This window comes from Macaca mulatta, chromosome 19, assembly GCF_049350105.2.
Source record: "Macaca mulatta isolate MMU2019108-1 chromosome 19, T2T-MMU8v2.0, whole genome shotgun sequence".
In the NCBI taxonomy this organism is placed as follows: domain Eukaryota; kingdom Metazoa; phylum Chordata; class Mammalia; order Primates; family Cercopithecidae; genus Macaca; species Macaca mulatta.
In genome coordinates this window covers 62,657,402-62,677,810 of record NC_133424.1, presented here as the reverse complement: position 1 = coordinate 62,677,810, position 20,409 = coordinate 62,657,402, and the positions used below count along the sequence as shown (strand labels likewise).

General features: G+C 51.2%; 1 protein-coding gene across 12 annotated transcripts in view; it reads right to left on the bottom strand.

Moving 5' to 3' along the window:
• MYH14 (myosin heavy chain 14) overlaps nucleotides 1–20,409 on the bottom strand; it is a 145,662-nt gene that overhangs the window by 17,891 nt on the left and 107,362 nt on the right. For all 12 annotated transcript variants that reach the window (XM_077980800.1, XM_077980801.1, XM_077980798.1 and 9 more), the window contains 12 exons: nucleotides 18,678–18,890; nucleotides 17,986–18,130; nucleotides 16,569–16,775; nucleotides 16,259–16,363; nucleotides 16,018–16,170; nucleotides 14,575–14,823; nucleotides 9,845–10,057; nucleotides 6,875–7,087; nucleotides 5,522–5,683; nucleotides 4,181–4,309; nucleotides 3,006–3,094; nucleotides 2,638–2,761 (listed from right to left, as the gene is read on the bottom strand). In XM_077980800.1, the coding sequence (XP_077836926.1) occupies nucleotides 2,638–2,761; nucleotides 3,006–3,094; nucleotides 4,181–4,309; nucleotides 5,522–5,683; nucleotides 6,875–7,087; nucleotides 9,845–10,057; nucleotides 14,575–14,823; nucleotides 16,018–16,170; nucleotides 16,259–16,363; nucleotides 16,569–16,775; nucleotides 17,986–18,130; nucleotides 18,678–18,890 (2,002 nt within the window). The remainder of the gene's footprint in view (nucleotides 1–2,637; nucleotides 2,762–3,005; nucleotides 3,095–4,180; nucleotides 4,310–5,521; nucleotides 5,684–6,874; nucleotides 7,088–9,844; nucleotides 10,058–14,574; nucleotides 14,824–16,017; nucleotides 16,171–16,258; nucleotides 16,364–16,568; nucleotides 16,776–17,985; nucleotides 18,131–18,677; nucleotides 18,891–20,409) is intronic.

Sequence of the window (20,409 nt, the reverse complement as noted above, 5' to 3'; positions counted from 1 at the left end):
TGTGTGCTACTATACCTGGCTAATTTTTAAATTTTGTGTAGGGAGGCAGTTTTGCCACGTCATCCAAGCTGGTCTTGAGCTCCTAGGCTAAAAGCAATCCACCAAAAGTGCTGGGATTCCAGGCATGACCCACTGCGCCCAGCTAAACGTAATTTCTTTTCTTTCTATTTCTTTTTTCTTTTTTTTTTTTTTTTGAGACAGAGTCTCGCTGTGTGGCCCAGGCTGGAGTGCGGTGGCCGGATCTCAGCTCACTGCAAGCTCCGCCTCCCGGGTTCACGCCGTTCTCCTGCCTCAGCCTCCCGAGTAGCTGGGACTACAGGCGCCCGCCACCTCACCTGGCTAGTTTTTTGTATTTTTTAGTAGAGACAGGGTTTCACCGTGTTAGCCAGGATGGTCTCGATCTCCTGACCTCATGATCTGCCTGTTTTGGCCTCCCGAAGTGCTGGGATTACAGGCTTGAGCCACCGCGCCCGGCCCTCTTTTTATTTCATATATACTTTTTGTAGAGATGGGGTCTCACTATGTTGGCGAGGCTGGTCTCAAACACCTGGGCTCAAGCGATCCTTCCGCCTTGACCTCCCAAAGTGCTGAGATTACAGGCATGAGCCACCACACCTGGTCTTTTTTTTTTTGAGATGGAGTCTTGCTCTGTCGCCCAGGCTGGAGTGCAGTGGCGGGGTCTCGGCTCACTGCAAGCTCCGCCTCCCGGGTTCACGCCATTCTCCTGCCTCAGCCTCCCGAGAAGCTGGGACTACAGGCGCCCGCCACCACACCCAGCTAATTTTTTGTATTTTTAGTAGAGACGGGGTTTCACTGTGTTAGCTAGGATGGTCTCGATCTCCTGACCTCGTGATCCACCTGCCTCGGCCTCCCAAAGTGCTGGAATTACAGGCATGAGCCTCTGCGCCCGGCCACACCTGGTCTGTTTTTTTTTTTTAAAAAAACTTAATCTCTTCTGTAGGACAACTATATCAAAGTTCTTTGGCGCTGAGTACCCTGATGTCAAGGACGTTGTAGATGACAGAGTACCCCATCTTTGATCATTCACTTTATCCCACATTATAAACTCAGTATCTCAGAAAAACAAGGCTAATACTATCACCATCAATTAATGAAAGTAGGCTAAAACTTTTTTGCATATTTTCCCCATTCCCTCCATTTAAAAAGTAGTCTTACTACACATAACTGTTGAGCATATAATTATTACCTTTTTTTTTTTTGAGACAGGGTCTCACTCTGTCATCCAGTCACCCAGGCTAGAGTGCAGTGGCACAATCATAGCTCGCTGCAGCCTCCATCTCCCAGGCTCAAGTGATCCTCCCTCCTCAGCTTCCCAGGTTGTTGGACTACAGGCATGCACCACTGTGCCTGGCTAATTTTTACATTTTTTGTAGAGAAAATTAGAGAATCAGGAGAATCGCTTGAACCTGGGAGGCAGAGGTTGCAGTGAGCCGAGATCGCACCACTGCACTCCAGCTTGGGAAACAGAGCGAGGCTCCATCTCAAAAAAAAAGAAAAAGAAAAAGAAAAAAATTAATGAAGAATGCAGACGTTGGTTTGTCCTTGGAAATCCCATCGCTCTGTTGTCTTCTTGGCAAACTCCTACGCTTCCTTTAAGATCTCTCAAAGCATCACCTCCACCAGGAAGCCTTCTCTGATGGCCTCTATCCTCCAGGCTAGGTCTGTAGTCCCTTCTAGGTTCCCACAGTGCCCGTGTTTCCTCCATTTTCACTTGTGTCTCTGTATTGGGATGGTCTGTTTCCTCCTTTAGACCAAGATGTGTTTGAGGGTGGAGACTTACTATTATCCATCTCCAGGTCCCCAGCATAAGCCAGAATAGGATCTGGGCCACCAGAATCCTCAGAAAATATTTATAAATAAATATACAAATGAAAACATGCTTTTCTCCCTCTGCTGAACTCCAACTTATGCTTTAAAACTCCCAGCCAAATGTCTCTTTTTCCAAATGTTTTCTTACGACTCCTGCAGAAAGTTCTTTATCTCTCTATACTGGGCTCAAACTTCCATGATCACACCTGCTGGCCTATAATGTGACAGCATAGTCCCATGTCTGTTTCCTCCAGAGAACTTCATAGGACAAAATCCCCATGTAATTCATCTTTGGATCCAGCCCTGAAGAAACCCCTCAGAAATACAAGTGAATCATGCCTTTCCACCCTTTTTAGAACTCGTATTCAACCTTCAAAACCCAACTCAAATATCCCCTTTCTATATATATATATATTTTTTTTTTTTTTTTTTTTTTTGAGACGGAGTCTTGCTCTGTCACCCAGGCTGGAGTGCAGTGGCCGGATCTCAGCTCACTGCAAGCTCCGCCTCCCGGGTTTACGCCATTCTCCTGCCTCAGCCTCCCGAGTAGCTGGGACTACAGGCGCCCGCCACCTCGCCCGGCTATTTTTTTGTATTTTTTAGTAGAGACGGGGTTTCACCGTGTTAGCTGGGATCGTCTCCCGATCTCCTGACCTCGTGATCCGCCCCTCTCGGCCTCCCAAAGTGCTGGGATTACAGGCTTGAGCCACCGCGCCCGGCCTCTATATTTGTTGAATAAGAGGACTGAAGGTTACAGTCCCAGGTCAATAGGGACTGAGGCTGGTGGGGGTGGTCAATCGCACTCACCTGCAGGAGCAGCTTGCGGTAGCGGTCATTGAGCAGCTCCGAGTTGCTCTGCTCCTCCTCCAGCTCTTCCACCAACTGCCCCAGGCGCCCCTCCAGCTGACGCTTCTCCTCCAGAATGGCTGCCCTAGGGAGACAGGAAGGGGTGGGGATGACAGGACAGGACAGTCAGAGGAGGGTACCTTGCCTGTAACACTATAGGACCCTGTGGTTGGCCCCACCCTCCTCCCCAGCCTCACAGCCCAGGGGTCCCTAGGTTAACCCTGCTGTCCTCCCAGCTTCCTGTGCCAGAGCTCAGCCAGTTCCAGCCTACCCCAGCTTCACCTCCTGCAGATGCAGCACCTCAGCCTCCACACCCTCGGGGCACTTACTTGCTAAGGTTGCCATTGGCCACCTCATCTGCCATCTCATCCCGGTCCTGCGCTGCCTGCCGCCGAGCACGGTCTGAGGCGGCCAGTTCCTGTGATGAGAGAGAGAGGGGTGGCCAGTGGGGGTGAGGAGAAGCAATCTGGACACGGGTCTAACCCCTTCTCTGTCCCTCACACCTCAAGTCTCTTGGCTCTTTTCTCATGCTGTCCCTGGGTAACCCTGGAATGACATCCACAGATGTCTCCTAAATCTGTCTCCTGAGCCCCTGACCTCTTGCAGCCCAACCTCCAGGCCCCTCACCCTCTCCACCTTTTACTGCACACAGGTTCTCCTCTCAAACCTGCCTCTCCTCCAGGGTCCCCCAGTCACCGAGCCAGACCCCCAGTGCTCTCCTCCCCTCCTCCGGACCCCCTCACCATAGCCTCCTCCCTCCTGCCTTCTCACTGCTTTCTCTGTCCTCTGCATCCACTTGGCCCTGGCTGAGGGTTCTGTCTCTCTCTCTCCCCATTCCCACTCCCCCTCCCACAGCCTTTGCGCCTCCAATCTCCCCACTCCATTTCAACTGCTACAAGGCTGACCCTGCCCATCCTCTGTTCTGGATCTTTCCATGGCTCCCTAGTGCCCTAGGACAAAATTCCTGCTCTTAGCCTGGCATTGGAGGCCACATGGTAAGCCCAATCCACCTCCCAAGCCTCACACCCAGGGACCCTGTGGTTAGCCTCCGTCTCCTCCCCAGCCTCATACCCCAGGGACCCTGTAGTTAGCCCCGCCCACCTCTCCAGCTTCACACCCAGGGACCCTGTGGTTAGCCCCACCTATCTCCCCAGGCTCACACCCAGGGACCCTGTGGTTAGCCCCACCCACCTCCCCAGCTTCACACCCAGGGACCCTATGGTTAGCCCCGCCCACCTCCCAGCTTCACACCCAGGGACCCTGTGGTTAGCCCCGCCCACCTCCCCAGGCTCACACCCAGGGACGCTGTGGTTAGCCCCGCCCACCTCCCCAGGCTCATACCCAGGGACCCTGTGGTTAGCCACGCTTACCTCCCCAGGCTCACACCCAGGGACCCTGTGGTTAGCCCCGCCCACCTCCTCAGCATCACACCCCAGGGGCCCTGAGGTTAGCCCTGCCCGCCTCCCAGCTTCCTGTCCCAGGGCCCAGCCCACCCCAGCCTCACCTCCTGCAGCCGTAGCACCTCAGCCTCCAGGCCCTTGAGGCGCTTTTCACTTTCCCGATTCTGGGAGAAGATCTCCTCCCGGGAGCTGCGTGTCTCCTCCACCTCCCGCCATAGCTCCTTCATCTGGGCCTGGGTGGGATGGAATAGGTAGATGGGCTCAGCCTGGCCACACAGCACAGGGAACTCCTCCACCCCCTTGCCAGGTCGACGGGGGCTCCTCAGCTCCCGTGAACAAGCAGGGAGTTCTCTGAACCCTGCAGACCTGGGCTCCTGTGTATAAAGCCACTTGCTGTGTGACCTTGGGCCAGCCTCTCCATTCTGGTCCTCAAGGGAGGAGGTTGATCTGGCTGAGCCTAGAAGGCAGCTGGAAGCCTGATGGAGCCTGGCTTCAAGTTAGACGTGGGTTTGAATTACAACTTGGCCATATCCTTGCTGGGTGACCATGAGCCGGCCACTGCCCCTCTCTGAGCCTCAGTTTGCCTACTGTTTATTTATTTATTTAATTTCTATTTTTACTTTTTTGAGATAGTCTTGCTCTGTCACCCAGGCTGGAGTGCAGTGGTGGGATCTCAGCTCACTGCAACCTCTGCCTCCCGGGTTCAAGCAATTCTCCTGCCTTAGCCTCTTGAGTAGCTGGGACCACAGGTGCGTGCCACCATGCCTGGCTAATTTTTTTATTTTTAGTAGAAACGGGGTTTCACCATATTGGCCAGGCTGGTATTGAACTCCTGACCTCAGGTTATCTGCCCACCTTGGCCTCCCAAAGTGCTGGGATTACAGGTGTGAGCCACCGTGTCTGGCCAAAAAACCACAGGGTATTTTCACTTCAAAAACAAAAACCACAGAGGCGGGTGGATCACTTGAGGCCAAGAGATCGAGACCATCCTGGCCAACATGGCGAAACCCCATCTCTACTAAACATACAAAAATTAGCTGGGTGTGGTGGCACATGCCTGTCATCCCAGCTACTCGGGAAGCTGAGACAGGAGAATTGCTTGAACCCGGGAGGCGGAGGTTGCTGTGAGCTGAGATCACATCACTGCACTCCAGCTTGGGCGACAGAATGAGACTGTCAAAAAAAAAACCAAAACTGAACAAACAAAGAAACAAACAAATGAGGAAATTTGACTTAAGAGTGCAGCATTTTAAATGAAAGAAATGTGAAATATAAGAAGGAAGCCAGCCTCTGGGGCATGGATGTTTATAAAGGCGCTGACCCATGTGGATGCTGCCTGTGGGGAGAGCGAGGGGTCCGAGCTGGCCTCAGACCCTGGAGTGATGGTCGGGGCTTGAAGATACCACAGCCTCCCCTCCCTGGCCCAGCTCACGCCCTGCCCTTACCTGCATCTTTCGAAGCTGCTTCACCGCCTCCTCCTTGCCCTGCCCAGCGGAGGCCATTTGAGCCTTCAGCTCCTCCAGCTCCCCCTCCAGCTTCTTGCGGGCAGCCACAGCCAGAGTGCGCTGTTTCCGCTCCTCATCCCGCTCCACCTCTGCATCTCTCAGCTGGACAAGAGGTCAGGAGGGACTGGGTCAGGGACAGGAAACACAGCCTCCCTCTGTGTGCTAGGGACATAGATGTCTACCCCGGAGCTCCTGCCCAGGCTGCAAGCCCCGTTCCTCTCACTCCCTGACTCTCCTTACTTGGTCCCCTCTCTATCTCCACTGCCCCAGCTCAGTCCCCCATCTCACCTAAGCCTCCTTTTTAGCCTCTCATCTCTCCCCTCCAGTCCATTCCAACACGTCTCCAGAGCTGACCCTACTCATAGCCCTCCCATGGTTCCCCAGTGCCTCCAGGGCCAAGTCTTGGACACTCAGCCATGTCTAAGTCAAAGGGGCTACTGGAGACAAAACCCCGCGGAGACCCCTGGCCTTAGGTCACCCATTCACCTTTCTTCCCTGCCTGCCCAGCTTCTAGCACCCTCTTCCCCAAGTCTGTTGCCCACATGGCTCCAGAGGGGTCTTATGACACCCAGAGCTGCCCCTGCCCTTCACCACCTAGTAGAGGGAAGACATGGGAAGTTCCTGAATGAGTAATGAATGAATGGTGCAGGGAGGGAGAGAGTAATGGAATAAACAAGGAAGCGAGGGAGCGATGACTGACTGGATTGGGGAAGGATACGGATGGAGGGGAGGGCAGATGAGCAGGTCAGTGAGTGAGTGACTGAGTGGAGACAGCAGGGGGTGCTGAGGGCCTGGGGTTGGGTAAATAGGGGAGGGGTTGGGTTGGGGAGAGGAGATGGGTCGGAAGCAGGTAACTGGGTGGATGGAGCAGTAGTTGGACATGGCATTGGCTGGGTATTAGCGCTGGTTGGGGGAGAGGCTGTATGTGGGTGGTTGGGATGGTTGAACAGATGGGGTGGCAGATGGATGGATGAATGGTTTGTTTGGTGGATGGAGGATGTATGATTGGGTATAGCAACAGGTCAACAGGATATGTGTGTGGGTTAATGGGTCATGGCAGGTTAACAGGTTGGGGAATAGGAAGATGGTTTTGTGGGAGGAAGATGGTTTGGCTGGCAGGAGAGACTGGTAGAAATACTGAGTGGCAGGCGGGTGGGGAGACACTGAGCAGTGGAAGGGTGGGGGAGACAGAGTGGTGGGTGGGGAGACGCCTTGCTGACCTTCTTGCTGCCTGTACACACCATGGCATACCCCAGCTGGACCAGCACCCTGTGGCCTTCCGTGTGACAATACCTGCTTGGCCAGCTGTCTCCGCCTCTCTTCACCAGCCTCATCACGGCCCTGCAGGTCACGCTCGTGCTGAGTCTTGAGAGCCTGCACAGTCACCTCCAGACGCAGCTTGGCATCCTCGGCTGCCGTCAGCTCATCCTCCAGTTCCGTCACCTGTGCTCGCAGATCATTGGCTGCCTGTTCTGCCACCCGGCAGGCTCGTTCCAGCTCATGCACCTGGTGGGGAGGGAGAGTGGCTGCTGGGCACTTGGGTCACTGAGGCAGAGGAGGTTAGGTGCCTAGGTATGGTAGGGGAAGCTTTGATGGAGGATGGGGAGGTGGCAAGTCAGTGTGCCCATCCTAGTTTGTTCATTCATCCATTCAAAATCTACTGAGCGACTCCTTCCTAGGTGTCTCATTCAGCATCATCCCAAAATGTATTTCATGAATAACTGATGCTTCATAATTCTATCAGCTGAAGCACTTCAAAGTCTAATACAAGCATCTGTTAGGTCAGCTGACTCTCACTCATGGTGGATTATTCCCTCTGAGTTTTGTAATTTTGCATTGTGAGCTCACTCACTGGGAATTCATCTTCAGGAATCCTGTGTGAATGGGTCGAAGGCAGGTAGCTCCACGGTCATCAGTGCTGGTGTCTGCCAGACTCCCCAGGGTGTCACCAACCTACTATCTACTTGTATTGGGTTTTCTGGGAGGGTCCCCGATCTTTCAGGGAGGTATGAATTAAAACCCCAAACACTGTGAAAATGGAGCTGGGCTTATGAATTTTCAGAGACTCCTCCTTCACTCCTCTCCTTACTTAACGATCACCTCCTCAGGGAAGCCTCTCTTGACCCATCAGGGCCTCTCTGCTACCCATGCTCCTGGCACTGGGGCCCCTCTCGTATCTAGCCCTAGTCACAGTGGTCATTTGACATTTGCTTAGGTGGCTTTTTGTGCAACACCCGCCTCCTGCACTGGACTGTGAGATCCACAGAGAAGGGCCTATGTCTGTGGATCACCACTGCCCACATGATACTCATTACAATTCTGCTCACTGACAGTTTCTACTTTCAGTCCTTGGAATGGGCCCTCTAGCCTCCCTTCCTGTTTGGTAGTTGCCAATTAATTTTGTTTACTTGAAGGGATCAAACTTTCTTCCCATCAACATCCTGTTTCCCACAGGGGCCTTTGGAGTCACTACAAATAATGACATTTTTCCCAAGGGACAGACCTTAACGGCTCAAGTAAGAGCCAGGTTTTAGCTCCATTATCCCTAGGGCCGCAGGCCAGGTCTGTGTCAGGGAGAGAGGGCTCTCTCCAGGCCTGGCTAAAAGCAAAATCAGATCAACGTCTAAGTGTGTGGAGAAGATAAAGCCCTCATCCACTGGACTCCTAGAAGCGCATTGGTGGGAAAATAAAGAAATAAGGATGTCGAGATGGCGTCTGTTCAGGAGCTCAACAAATTCTGCCAGTGCCTCCCATCATTAGTGAGGGTGACCTGTGTCCCTGGGTGTGATCCATAAATGTATTTAGAGGATGAATGAAGGAAGGATGGAGTGGAGGCTGTGGCGGGTCATTTTGACCACTTGGAAGGCTGGGACACTGGCTGGGTGAGGAGAGCCTGGGAGCAGCCTTGGGGCACCACCCTACAGGCCCTGGAGGGATATATGAGTTCAGGGAAGACAGAGGCTTGGTGGGAGAGTCTGTGTGTGCTCAGTGGGGTTGGCGGCAGGCAAAGTGGGAGTCCTCAAACTGTGTGTGCATGTGTGTGGGTGTTGTGTATGTATGCATGCACATAGTCATGTCTGGGGAGTGGTTCTCAGGCTGTGTGTTGTAGTAAATTGTCTTCATGTTCTCTGAGCATTCACACATATGTGTGGTGAGTAGTTTTCTCATGCTGTATGTGTACATATGCACATGAATATGTGTATTTAATGGAAAATTCTCAGCAAGGTGCAATGGCTCATGCCTGTAATCCCAATGCTTTGGGAGGCCGAAGTGGGAAGATTGTTTGAGCCTAGGAGTTCAGGACCAGCCTGGGCAACACAGCAAGACCCCATCTCCACAAAAAATTTTTTAAAAGCCACGTATGGTGGAATGCACCTATAGTCCCTGCTACTTGGGAGGCTGAGGCAGGAGGACTGCTTGAGCCTAGGAGCCTGAGGTTGTAATGTGCCATGATTGCACCACTGCCCTCCAGCCTGGGCAACAGAGCAAGACCTTATCTCAAAAATAAAATAAAACAAAACAAAAAACAAACAAAAACAAGTAATAGAAGATTCTCCTCATATCCCATGTACACAAATGTGAGCATGTGTGCTTTGTGAGCAGCTCTCATGTTCTGTGTGTGAACACATGTGCTGGATGGAAGATTCTCCTCACGCTCCGTGAACGTCTACACAAAGACCTACCTCTGGTGAATGGCTCTCCTTACTTTCTATGCGTGTGCATGAGCACACATATTTGGTGGGAGAGTCTCTTCACACTGTGTGTGTGTATCTGTGTGTGTGTATATGAACGCAAATGTTTGGTGAACAGTCCTCCTCTGGTTCTTTTTTTTTTTTTTTTGAGACAGAGTCTCGCTCTGTCACCCAGGCTGGAGTGCAGTGGAATGATCTTGGCTCACTGCAACTTCTGCCTCCTGAATTCAAGTGATTCTCCTGCTTCAGCCTCCCAAGTAGCTGGGATTACAGGCACGCACCACGATGCCTGGCTAATTTTTGTATTTTTAGTAGAGATGGGGTTTCACCATGTTGGCCAGGCTGGTCTCAAACTCCTGATCTCAGGTGATCCACCCGCCTTGGCCTCCCAAAGTGCTGGAGTGCTGGGATTATAGGAGTGAGCCACCGTGCCCGGCCCTCTTGTTCTCTTTGTGCGTGAATATATGACTTTGATGGCTGATTGTTTTCATGTTCTATGTGTGAAAGCATACATGCCTGTATGTGTCTTCCCCTCACCCAGTGTGTCCCGGGGAGTGGGGGCCCTGCTCACGCTCTTGCCGACGTCATCCTTGCTGCTCAGCAGTGCCTCCAGCTCAGCCCGCAGCGCCCGGTTCTGCCGCTCCAGCTCCTCACGTGCCTCCTGCTCCTCCTCCAGTGCCCGTGTCAGTGACAGGGCCCGAGCCTCACGCTCCCGGCCCTCTGCCTCGGCCCGCTCACGTTCCTCCACTGCCCGAAGTACAGCTGCCTTCTCCTCTGCCAGAAGCTTCCAGTTTGAGGGAGATGGGGTGGGGGGAAATAGATTAGCTGAAAGGAGTGTACAAGGGAACGGGAAGAGGGAGCAGCCAGGAACAGAGAAAGAGAGAGAAAGAGACAGACAAAGGCAGAGACACAAGAGGGAGGTAGAGGGATTAAAGTTGCAACCGTGTCCCAAACCAGCTCAACTCTTGAATGGATCAAACTGATCAGTCCCTAACTCTCTATGCTCAACAGAAGAAAGGGTATTCCTTCCTGTTAAGAGTGGCAGTAGAAAATGAACTTCAACCTTCACTGTTTTTTTAAGACACAGTAATTGGCAAACAAACTTATAAAACATGCAAAGAAAAGAGAACAGGACTCATGGTGAAGAGAAAAATCAGTCCATACAAACAGACCCACAGATGACCTACATATTAGAATGTGCACACAAGGACTTCACGATGAGTTTCAGAACGAGGCAGATATAATGGGTGAAGAGGCAGAGTTATTTCAGGAGAGATTTGAAACTGTAAAACAGAACCACATAGAAATGCTAGAATTGAAAAATGAAATAGCTGAAATAAAAAAGTCATTGGATGAAATTAGTAGCTGACTGGACACATCAGAAGAATCAGTAAACTTGAAAACAGGTCAATAGAAATTATCCAAACAGAGCAAAGAAAGAAAGAAAGAAGATTGTAACAAAAATTAATGCAACTTTAACAACCTGAAAAAAGTACCAAGCAGTCATACATACATGCATTTGAGTCCTAGAAGGGTAAAGAAAAAGTCAAGAAAAGTAAAACTGCCTTTGTTCACAGAAAACATGATCATCTATGTGGAGAATCCAACGAAATATATAAAAACTCTGTTAGCACTAATAAGTGAGTTTAGCCAAGATTGTGGGATACAAGATCAATATACAAAAATCTATTGTGTTTCTACATACTAGCAATAAAATATGGAAATGAAAGTAACATCACTCAAAATAGCCATAAAACCATGAAATACTTAGAAATACATCTGGCAAAAGATGTCAAAGATGTACACTGAAAACTAAAAAACATTTCTAAGGTATTTCAATGGATATATATACCATCTTCCTCAGTGAGAAAACTCAACATTGTTACGACGTCAATTCTTCCCAAACTGATGTATAGATTCAACACAGTTCCAAATCGGAAGGCTTTTTGTTTTGGGGTAGAAATTGACAAACTGATTCTAAAATACATATGAAAATGCAAAGGAACTAGAAGCGGCAAAACAACTTCAAATAAGAAGAAAAGGCTGGTGCAGTGGCTCGTGCTTGTAATCCCAGCATTTTGGGAGGCTGAGGCGGGCAGATCACCTGAGGTCAAGAGTTCAAGACCAGCTGGCCAACATGGTGAAACCCCGTCTCTACTAAAAATACAAAAATTAGCCAGGTGTGGTGGCACACACCTGTAATTCCAGCTACTTGGGAGGCTGAGGTGGGAGAACTGCTTGAACCTGGGAAGCAGAGGTTGCAGTAAGCCAAGATCACACCACTGCACTCCAGCCTGGGCAACAAGAGCAAAACTCTGCTTCAAAAAAAAAAGAAGAAGAAAAATGACTTTCAATAGATATGCAAAAACAAGTCAGTGGAGAACAAACAAACGGTGTTGGAATACTTGGATATCTATATTCACAAAAATTAACATGGAGCATGATAGCATCATATATAAAAATTAACTCAGAATGGATCACAGACCTAAATGTAAACTTTTAACTGGAAGACTGCCAGAAAAAAAACAGGATAGGCCAGGTGCGGTGGCTCATGCCTGTAATCCCAGTACTTTGGGAGGCTGAGGCAGATGGATCACGAGGTTAGGAGTTTGAGACCAGCCTGGCCAACATAGTGAAACCCTGTCTCTCCTAAAAATACAAAAAAAAAAAAAAAAATTTTAGCAGGGTGTGGTAGCATGTGTCTGTAATCCCAGCTACTTGGGAGGCTGAGATAGGAGAAATTGCTTGACCCAGGCAGGCAGAGGTTGCAGTGAGCTGAGATTGTGCCACTGCACTCCAGCCTGGGCAACAGTGCAAGACTCTGTCTCAAAAAAAAAAGAAAAAGAAAAAGAAAAAGAAAAAAACAGGATAAAACCTTTGTGACCTTGAGTTAGGCAAATTCTTATATACAATACCAAAAGCACAATCCATAAAATAACAAATTGATAAACTGGACAAAATTAAAAACTTCTGTTCTTTGAAAGACTAACAGAATGGAAAGACAAGCCACAGACTGGACAAAAATATTTGCAGAGCATATATCTGATAAAGAACTCGCATTCAGAATATATAAAGAACTTTCTTTTCTTTTCAGATGGAGTTTCACTTTTGTTGACCAGGCTGGAGTGCAATGGCGCGATCTCGGCTCACCGCAACCTCCGCCTCCCAGGTTCAAGCGATTCTTCTACCTCAGCCTCCCAAGCAGCTGAGACTACAGGCACGCGCCACCATGCCTGGCTAATTTTGTATTTTTAGCAGAGATGGGGTTTCTGCATGTTGGTCAGGCTGGTCTCAAACTCCTGACCTCAGGTGATCCATCCGCCTCGGCCTCCCAAAGTGCTGGGATTACAGGCACGAGCCCACCATGCCTGGCCCGTAAAGAATTTTCAAAATTCAATAATAGGAAAACAAACAACCTAATTAACAAATAGGCAAAAGATCTGAACAGATGCTTCAGCAAATAAGATATGTGGATGGCAAATAAGCGTATGAAAAGATGCTCAACATCATTGGTCATTAGGGAAATGTTAATTAAAACCACCTTTGAGAAAGACTAAGGCTTTATCCGTAATAGTTCCAAACTGGAAAAAACCCAAATGTTCATCGAAAGGTTAATGAATATCAAAATGTGGCTGATCTATACCACAGGAATAATACTGAGCAGCAAAAAACGGAATACATTACTGATATGCAAAAATATGGATGGATCTCAAAATAATTACTTTGAGGCTAGGTGCGGTAGCTCACTCCTGTAATCCCAGCACTTTGGGAGGCCGAGATGGGTGGATCACTTGAAGCCAGGAGTTCGAGACCAGCCTTGCCAACATGGCGAAACCTCGTCTCTACTAAAAACACAAAAATTAGCCAGGCATGGTAGTGCACACCCGTAATCCCAGCTACTTGGAAGGCTGAGGCATGAGAATTGCTTGAACCCGGGAGGTGGAAGGTTGCAGTGAGCTGAGATCGTGCCACTGCACTCTAGCCTTGGTGACACAGCGAGACTTTGTCTCAAAAAAAAAAATTTTTTTTTTGAGTAAAATAAGCCCATCCCAAAAGAGATTTATGTGAAAATAATTTATATAAAATTCTAGAAGATGCAAAAAATTAATAAGGCCTCAATGACCTGTAGAAGAGTATTATAACCTAACCACATGTATTTGGAGTCCAAGAAGAAGGGGAAGGAGAGAGAGTGAGAGATAAAAATATTTGAAGAAATAATGGCTGAAATTTTCCACATTTGATCAAAAACATCAGCCCACAGCTACAGGAAGCACGGTGAATCTAAAGCAGGATAAATACAAAAAACCCACAGCTGGGCATATCATAGTCAAACTGCTAAAAACCAAGCATAAAGAGAGAAATCGTAAGTCAGCCAGAAAAACATATTGCACCACCTACAGGGAAATGACAATCTTTTTAATTTTTAAATTTTTTATTTTTATTTTTTTGAGATGGAGTCTTGCTCTGTCGCCCAGGCTGGAGTGCAGTAGAGCGATCTCGGCTCACTGCAACCTCACCTCCCAGGTTCAAGCAATTCTCCTGCCTCATCCTCCTGAGTAGCTGGGACTACAGGCGCCCACCATGGTGCCCAGCTCATTTTTTGTATTTTAGTAGAGACGGGGTTTCACCGTGTTGCCCAGGCTGGTCGTGAACTCCTGAGCTCAGGCAATCCGCCCGCCTTGGCCTCCCAAAGTGCTGGGATTACAGGCATGAGCCACTGTGCCCGGCCTCACACTGCATTTTCTAAATGAATAAAATAAAGCACAGAGAGGTTGAGCAATTTGCCCAAGCCACACAGCCATCAAGAGGCCGAGTTGGGATCTGAACCTCCGGATTGCCTGATCTGAGCTCTCTGAGGTTCTGTGATTTCTATTTCATCCTCAGGCTGCCAGATGCTTGGTGTTATTGCCATTTTCTAGACGGGTGAACTGAAGCTGAGATGGAAAAAGCAACTTGCCTGAGTTACCCAGTGAATCAGCAGAAGTGAGATGAGTTATTTGATTTAATTCTCATAAGCAATCTCTGGGGTACTGAAGGTATTCGTACATTTTGTCATCCAAAAACCAGGGCAGCTTTGAAAGTAAATGTGGGTGCTACGATGACTTATGCTGTGACAAGAGGCATGAATCAGGACAGAGGGATGTCCTATTTTACAGAGGCCCAGAGCAAAGAAGGGTCTTGCTTCCTGGTCCACTACAACTGCCTAGTTGAGCCGTGACGGATTACTGGTTCCTCACAATGACCACGGGAAGCCTAGATGGACTTGCTGATTCCCCAGCTGGGGGAACTGAGGTGCCCCACCTGGTCGAACTTGCGCTGCTTCTTCTCCAGGGTGCTCACAAGCTGCCGCTGCTGCTCCAGGTCCATGGTGGCGTCGTCCAGCTCCTGCTGCAGCCGGCGGCGGCCCCGCTCCAGCCGATCCACGGTCTCTGTCTTTTCTGCCAGGCGCTGGGTCAGGGCCTCAGCCTCACGGGCTGCCCGGCGCCGTGCCTCCTCCCCTGCCTCCAGTGCCCCTGCCTCCTCCTCCTGGCGCCGCCGCCACTCGGAGAGCTGAGGGGAGGAGAGAGAGAGTGGTTGGTGGTCACAGCCGTGAGTGACCAAGGTGTGAGCTGGTGGTGCTCCATTTCCAGGATGAAGAGACTGAGGCCTGAAGAGGGAAAAGGGTCACTCTGCTGGGCTCTTCTGCCTCTGAGTGGCATGAAGTTGTGAGTACTATGAGCCCTAGTTCTTCCAGGGAATTAAAACGACTCCCTCCAAGACGCAGAGATGAATCAGACCTGGAGTTTTTCCTGGGGAGCCCCTCGTCTGCTGGGGGAGACACAGCGTCACAGCCAGGGTGATAGGGGTTAAGGTAGCAGTATGGGAGCTATGGAAGTCCACAGGAAGGGCTCAGAATCTGTTTAGAACATTCAGGAGAAACTTCCTGAAGGAGGACCATTTGAGATGGGTCTTGAAGTATGCATAGGAGTTTGCCAGTTGAAGGATATCTGCAGGCAAGCACCATCACTCATTCATTCAATAAGCATTTCTCCAAGCCTACCATACATGAGGCTCTATATTGGGCTGTGCTACAGACCTGGATCTAACTCTAATGGGATTCTAGTTTGCAAGGGCTCTCAGTCTGGTGGGGAGACTCATGGGCAGAGAAAGTCCCAGCCCAAGGTGACTGGAGTTGGGACAGAGGAGAAAGAGAAGAGGGGTCAGGAAACTTCCCACAGGGGAGCCTAATGCTAAGTCTGGAAAAATAAAAGGGTTTTTTCAAATAAAATAGGAAAGTAGTGACAGAGATGAATACAGCTAAAGACACAGGAAGGACCAGACATCGCAGGGCCTCAAATGCCCAACTAAGAGGCATGGACTTTGTCTAGGGGTACTGGGGAGGCATGGGAGAGCTGTGAGCAGGGGAGGGACAGGGTCAGCTCCAGGTGAAGAAAGAAGCTTCTGGGGCTGTGTAGGGGATGAGCTGTTAGGGGAGAGGTCGGAGGCCCAGAGGCCAAGAGGAGGATCTAGGTGGGAGAGGACGGTGCTGGAGCTGGGACAAGGGATGAGGCTGAGAGTCAGGGGGCAGGAGAGCCAGGGCTGGGCACAGGCTGTGGGGGGTAAAGGGGAGTCAGAGATGAGAAAGGCACCCATGGGTCTGGCCTGTGAGAAGGTGGGCAGCGTGGCCGTCCCTGAGCTGGGGAACCCAGGAGAAGCAGTGGGGCGGGCTGTGCTTCCCTGAAGGTCTTACGTAGGGCTGCTCACCTGGGCCTGGGTGGTCTGCAGTTCACGGCCTGCCCGCTCCCTGGCGGCTGCCTCCTCTTCCAGCTGCTCACGCAGCCCGGCTGCCTCAGCCTCCATGGCTCGCACCCGGGACCCCAAGGCCAATTTCGCCCTGGTCTCCTCCTGCAGGAGCTCCTGTAAATGGAGGAGACGGCAATGTCAGGTGTGGTCGGGAGGAAAGGAGGGGAGGGTGACGGTGGAGCCGAAGGGCAGGCAGGGTCACCTGGGCGTCGTGCAGCTGGGCTTCTGTGCTGCTCAGCTCCTTGCTAAGACGGATGGCTTTGGACTCAGCCTCGTTCAGCGCCCCAGACACATTCTCCAGTTCAGCCTGAAGGGAAGGGACAGGGGAATGAAGCCCTCTATAATCGTGGCTTCCACTCAGCGACCCCATGTGCCTCAAATCCCTCCCACACTGGCGGGAATGTAAAAAGGTGCAGCTGCCATGGAGAACAGTCTGGCAGGTCCTCAGATGCTTAAACACAGGGTTCCCACATGACCCGACAATTCCGCTCCTAGGTGTACACCCCACTTACCTGGGCTCGCTGCAGCTTCTCAGCAGCCTCCACTCGTGCCCTCTCCCCGTCACCAGCCCGGCCCTGCACCTCCTGCAGCTGTGACTCCAGGCGGCGCCTCCGCTGCTCACCCTCCTGACGTGCAGTCTGCAGGCTGCTCAGTTCCGCCCGCAGCTCGGACACCTCGGCCTCCAGGGCCAGCCGCGTCTTCTCCCACGCACCTTTGCCCTGGTGTGGGAAGGAGATGACCAAAGATCTGTGAGGCCTTTCCTGGACCAGGCCAGGCACACTCCCCTCTCAGGGCCTTCACACTGGCTGTTCCCTCTGCCTGGAACACACTTCTCCCAATGCACAAATAGTGCACCCCTCCCTCCCTCATTTTTTAAATTTATTTTTTATTTATTTATTTTTTTTGAGACAGTGCTTCACTCTTGCTGCCCAAGCTGGAATACAATGGCGTGATCTTTGCTCACTGCAACCTCTGCCTCCCAGGTTCAAGCAATTCTCCTGTCTCAGCCTCCCAAGTAGCTGGGATTACAGGTGCCCGCCACCACACCCAGCTAATTTTTTGTGTTTTTAGTAGAGACGGGGTTTCGCCATGTTGGCCAGGCTGCTCTTGAACTCACGACCTCAGGTGATCCACTTGCCTCAGCCTCCCAAACTGCTGGGATTACAGCTGTGAGCCACCATGCCTGGCCCATTTTTGTTTGTTTGTTTGCTTGTTTGTTTTTTGAGATGGAGTCTTACTCTGTCACCCAGGCTGGAGTGCAATGGCGCAATCTCGGCTCACTGCAACCTCCGCTTCTTGGGTTCAAGTGATTCTCCTGCCTCAGCCTCTCGAGTAGCTGGGACTACAGGAGTGTACACCACCACGCCCAGCTAATTTTTGTATTTTTAGTAGAGGTGGGGTTTCACCATGTTGCCCAGGCTGGTCTTGAACTCCTAGCCTCAAGTGATCTGCCTGCCTCAGCCTCCCAAAGTTACAGGCATGAGCCACCGTGCCTGGCCACTCCCTCAGTTTTTTATCCTGATGTCACCTTCTCACAGAATACCTCCGCAGCCTCTCTACTTAAAAACTCACCCGCCTTAGAATTCTGATCCCCTTTTTCTGTTCATTACGGCCCCATAGCACTTATCACCCCGATATAAACTGAAGGTATTTATATCGTTTACTCTCTGCCTCTCTCACTAAAAGGAAAGCTCCACAAGGGAAGGCAGTGCTGGTTGTTGGGTTCATGGCTGGTTTTCCAGCAATGCTCCTGGAATATAGTCCACACCGTATTCATGCTTGCTGAATGAAAGCTGCACATGAATGCGTGAGGAAAGGAGCCCAGAGAGATGAGATGGCCTAGAACCAGCCAGAGGTACCTCCTCCAAACCCCCGTCCTGCCCTGCCCTCCCCGTGGCTCCTCCGCCCTGTCCCCCTGCCCCAACCCACCCTCCGGGCCTGCTCCAGCTGCTCCGCCAGCTCCCCCAGGGCCTGGCCGTGGCGCTGCCTCAGCTCCTGCACTGCCGCCTCGTGGATGCGAGTCTCCTCCTCCAGAGTCTTCTTCAGCGCCGTCACCTCCTGTTCCCTCTTGGACCTTTATTGGGGGAAGGGAGAGGGGAAGAGAATTTCAGAGCAGAGGAAGGCAGGGGCTTTGGGGGAGCTGGTTGTTTCTCCTTTCCATGTTTCCTAAAAACATGAGAGCCTCATGTAATGCTCCCCAGGAGATCTGGGTGGTGACACTGTGGAAGGAGTGTGGCTTTAAAGGTGAACTCCTATTCACCTTTCAAAACCCTTATCCAAAAGGCCCTTCCTCAGGAAAGTCTTCCTGGATTTCCCATAGACTTGGTTTAGGGGTCTTCAGTTAGCACCCACAATGCCCTGTGTCGCTCCACTAAAGCACCCCTTGTTCCGGGTTGAGATTGTCTGTGCCTGAATCTGCCTCCCCTGAGACTGGAAATTCCCAAGGGTAACACCTGGGTCTGATCCATCTCTGTCCCCAGCTTGACCAGGCTGGGCCTAGAGCCGGTGGTTCAAGAACAGCCGAACTGCAAGCCTCTGTAAGGACAGAGACTTTGCACCTAAGTCCTTCCCCCAGCCCTGCACGTGCACAGGCTGTGACAGCGGCTGCCCCCGGGCCTCACCGGAGCTCCTGCTGTGCGTTGGTGGAGTCCAGCGTGTCCTCCAGCTCGCTCCGCAGTGCCTCCAGCTCCTCGCCCAGGTCCCGGCGCTGCTTCTCCGCCTTGGTCCTGGCCACGCGCTCGGCCTCCAGGTCCTCCTGGGCCTCGGCCAGAGCTGCTTGAGCCTCCCGCAGGGATTTCAGCAGCTGGGCCCGGGCCCCACCCTCGTCTTCTGCCCTGGGGGTGACAAGAACCATGGAGTTGGTACAGGGGCAGGCAAGGGCGAGGCAATGATTTCTGGGGACAGAGAGGCTGGATGTGGGCTTTGGGGGTGGCCAGTCCCAGGTTCCAATCCTATCTCTGCCACTGGGTACTTGACTCCAGTACTAATTTAATTTTTTTGAGACAGGGTCTTTCTCTGTTACCCAGGCTGGAGTGCAGTGGTGCAGTCATGGCTTACTGCAGCCTCAAATTCCTGGGCTCAAGTGATCCTCCTACCACAGCATCTCATGTAGCTGAGACCACAGTTGTGGTCCATCACGCCTGGCTAATTTTTCCTTTTCCCCAAAGACACGGGGTCTCACTATCTTGCCCAGGGCTGGTCTCGAACTCCTGGCCTCAAGCCAGGAGGTGGTTCTATCCTCCCACCTCAGCCTTACAAAGTGCTGAGATTGCAGGAGTGAGCCACTTCGCCCAGTTTGACTCATTTCGAACCTCAGTTTTCTTAGCTGTAAAGTGGGAATGACAGCAACAGTAATCGTAGGAGACACTTACTTAGTAAGTTCCTGCTTCATGCCAGTGCTTTACTTGTATCACCTCATTTAACGTTCCTGCCAAATGAAGAAACTGAGGCCCAGCACAGAGAAAGCACTTGCCGAGGTTACCCAGTTCGTGACTGGCTGGGTTGCCCCGGAGTCCCTCCTCGTAACTCTTACAGGGATGTGGCTTCCTGTCCCTTCATGCAGTGTCATTGCAAAGAGAAGCTGGATCCGGGGGCTGCATCAACTGGGACCTGGGGGTTAATGGCTCAGGGAGCCACACAGACCTGGCTCAGTATCCTCTCCTGGCCCCCTGCTCCGGCAAGTGACTTAAGAAGGGCAGGGTCCTGGTTTGTGGGAGAACATGACAATGAACACTCCCCTTTACCAGGGTTGCTGGGGGGATGACGATAAAAATAAAGCACAAAAAGGCCACATGTTGTATGAAATATCTAGAATAGGCAAATTCTATTTAGACAGAAAGTGGATCAGAGGCTGCCAGTGTGGGGAGAAGGAGGGATGGGGAGTGACTGCTTTTTTTTTTTTTTTTTTTTGAGAGAGGATCTCGTTCTGTCACCGAGACCAGAGTGCAGTGGCTCCCTGCAGCCTCGACTTCCCAAGTTCAAATGATCCTCCCACCTCAGCCCTCTAAGTGGCTGGGACTACAAGCACACACCACCATGCTTGGCTAATCTTTGTAAGTTTTTGGTGGAGACAGGGTCTCGTTATATTGCCCAGGCTGGTCTTGAATTCCTGGGCTCAGGTGACCCTCCCGCCTCCTCCTCTCAGAGTGCTGGATTATGGCGTGAGTCACTGTGCCTGGTCGTGATTGCTTAATACATACAGGGTTTCCTTTTGGGGTGATAAAAATATTCTGGAGGCCGGCACAGTGGCTCATGCCTGTAATCCCAGCACTTTGGGAGGCTGAGACAGGTGGATCACCTGAGGTCAGGAGTTCGAGACCAGCCTGGACAACATAGTGAAACCCCGTCCTTGCT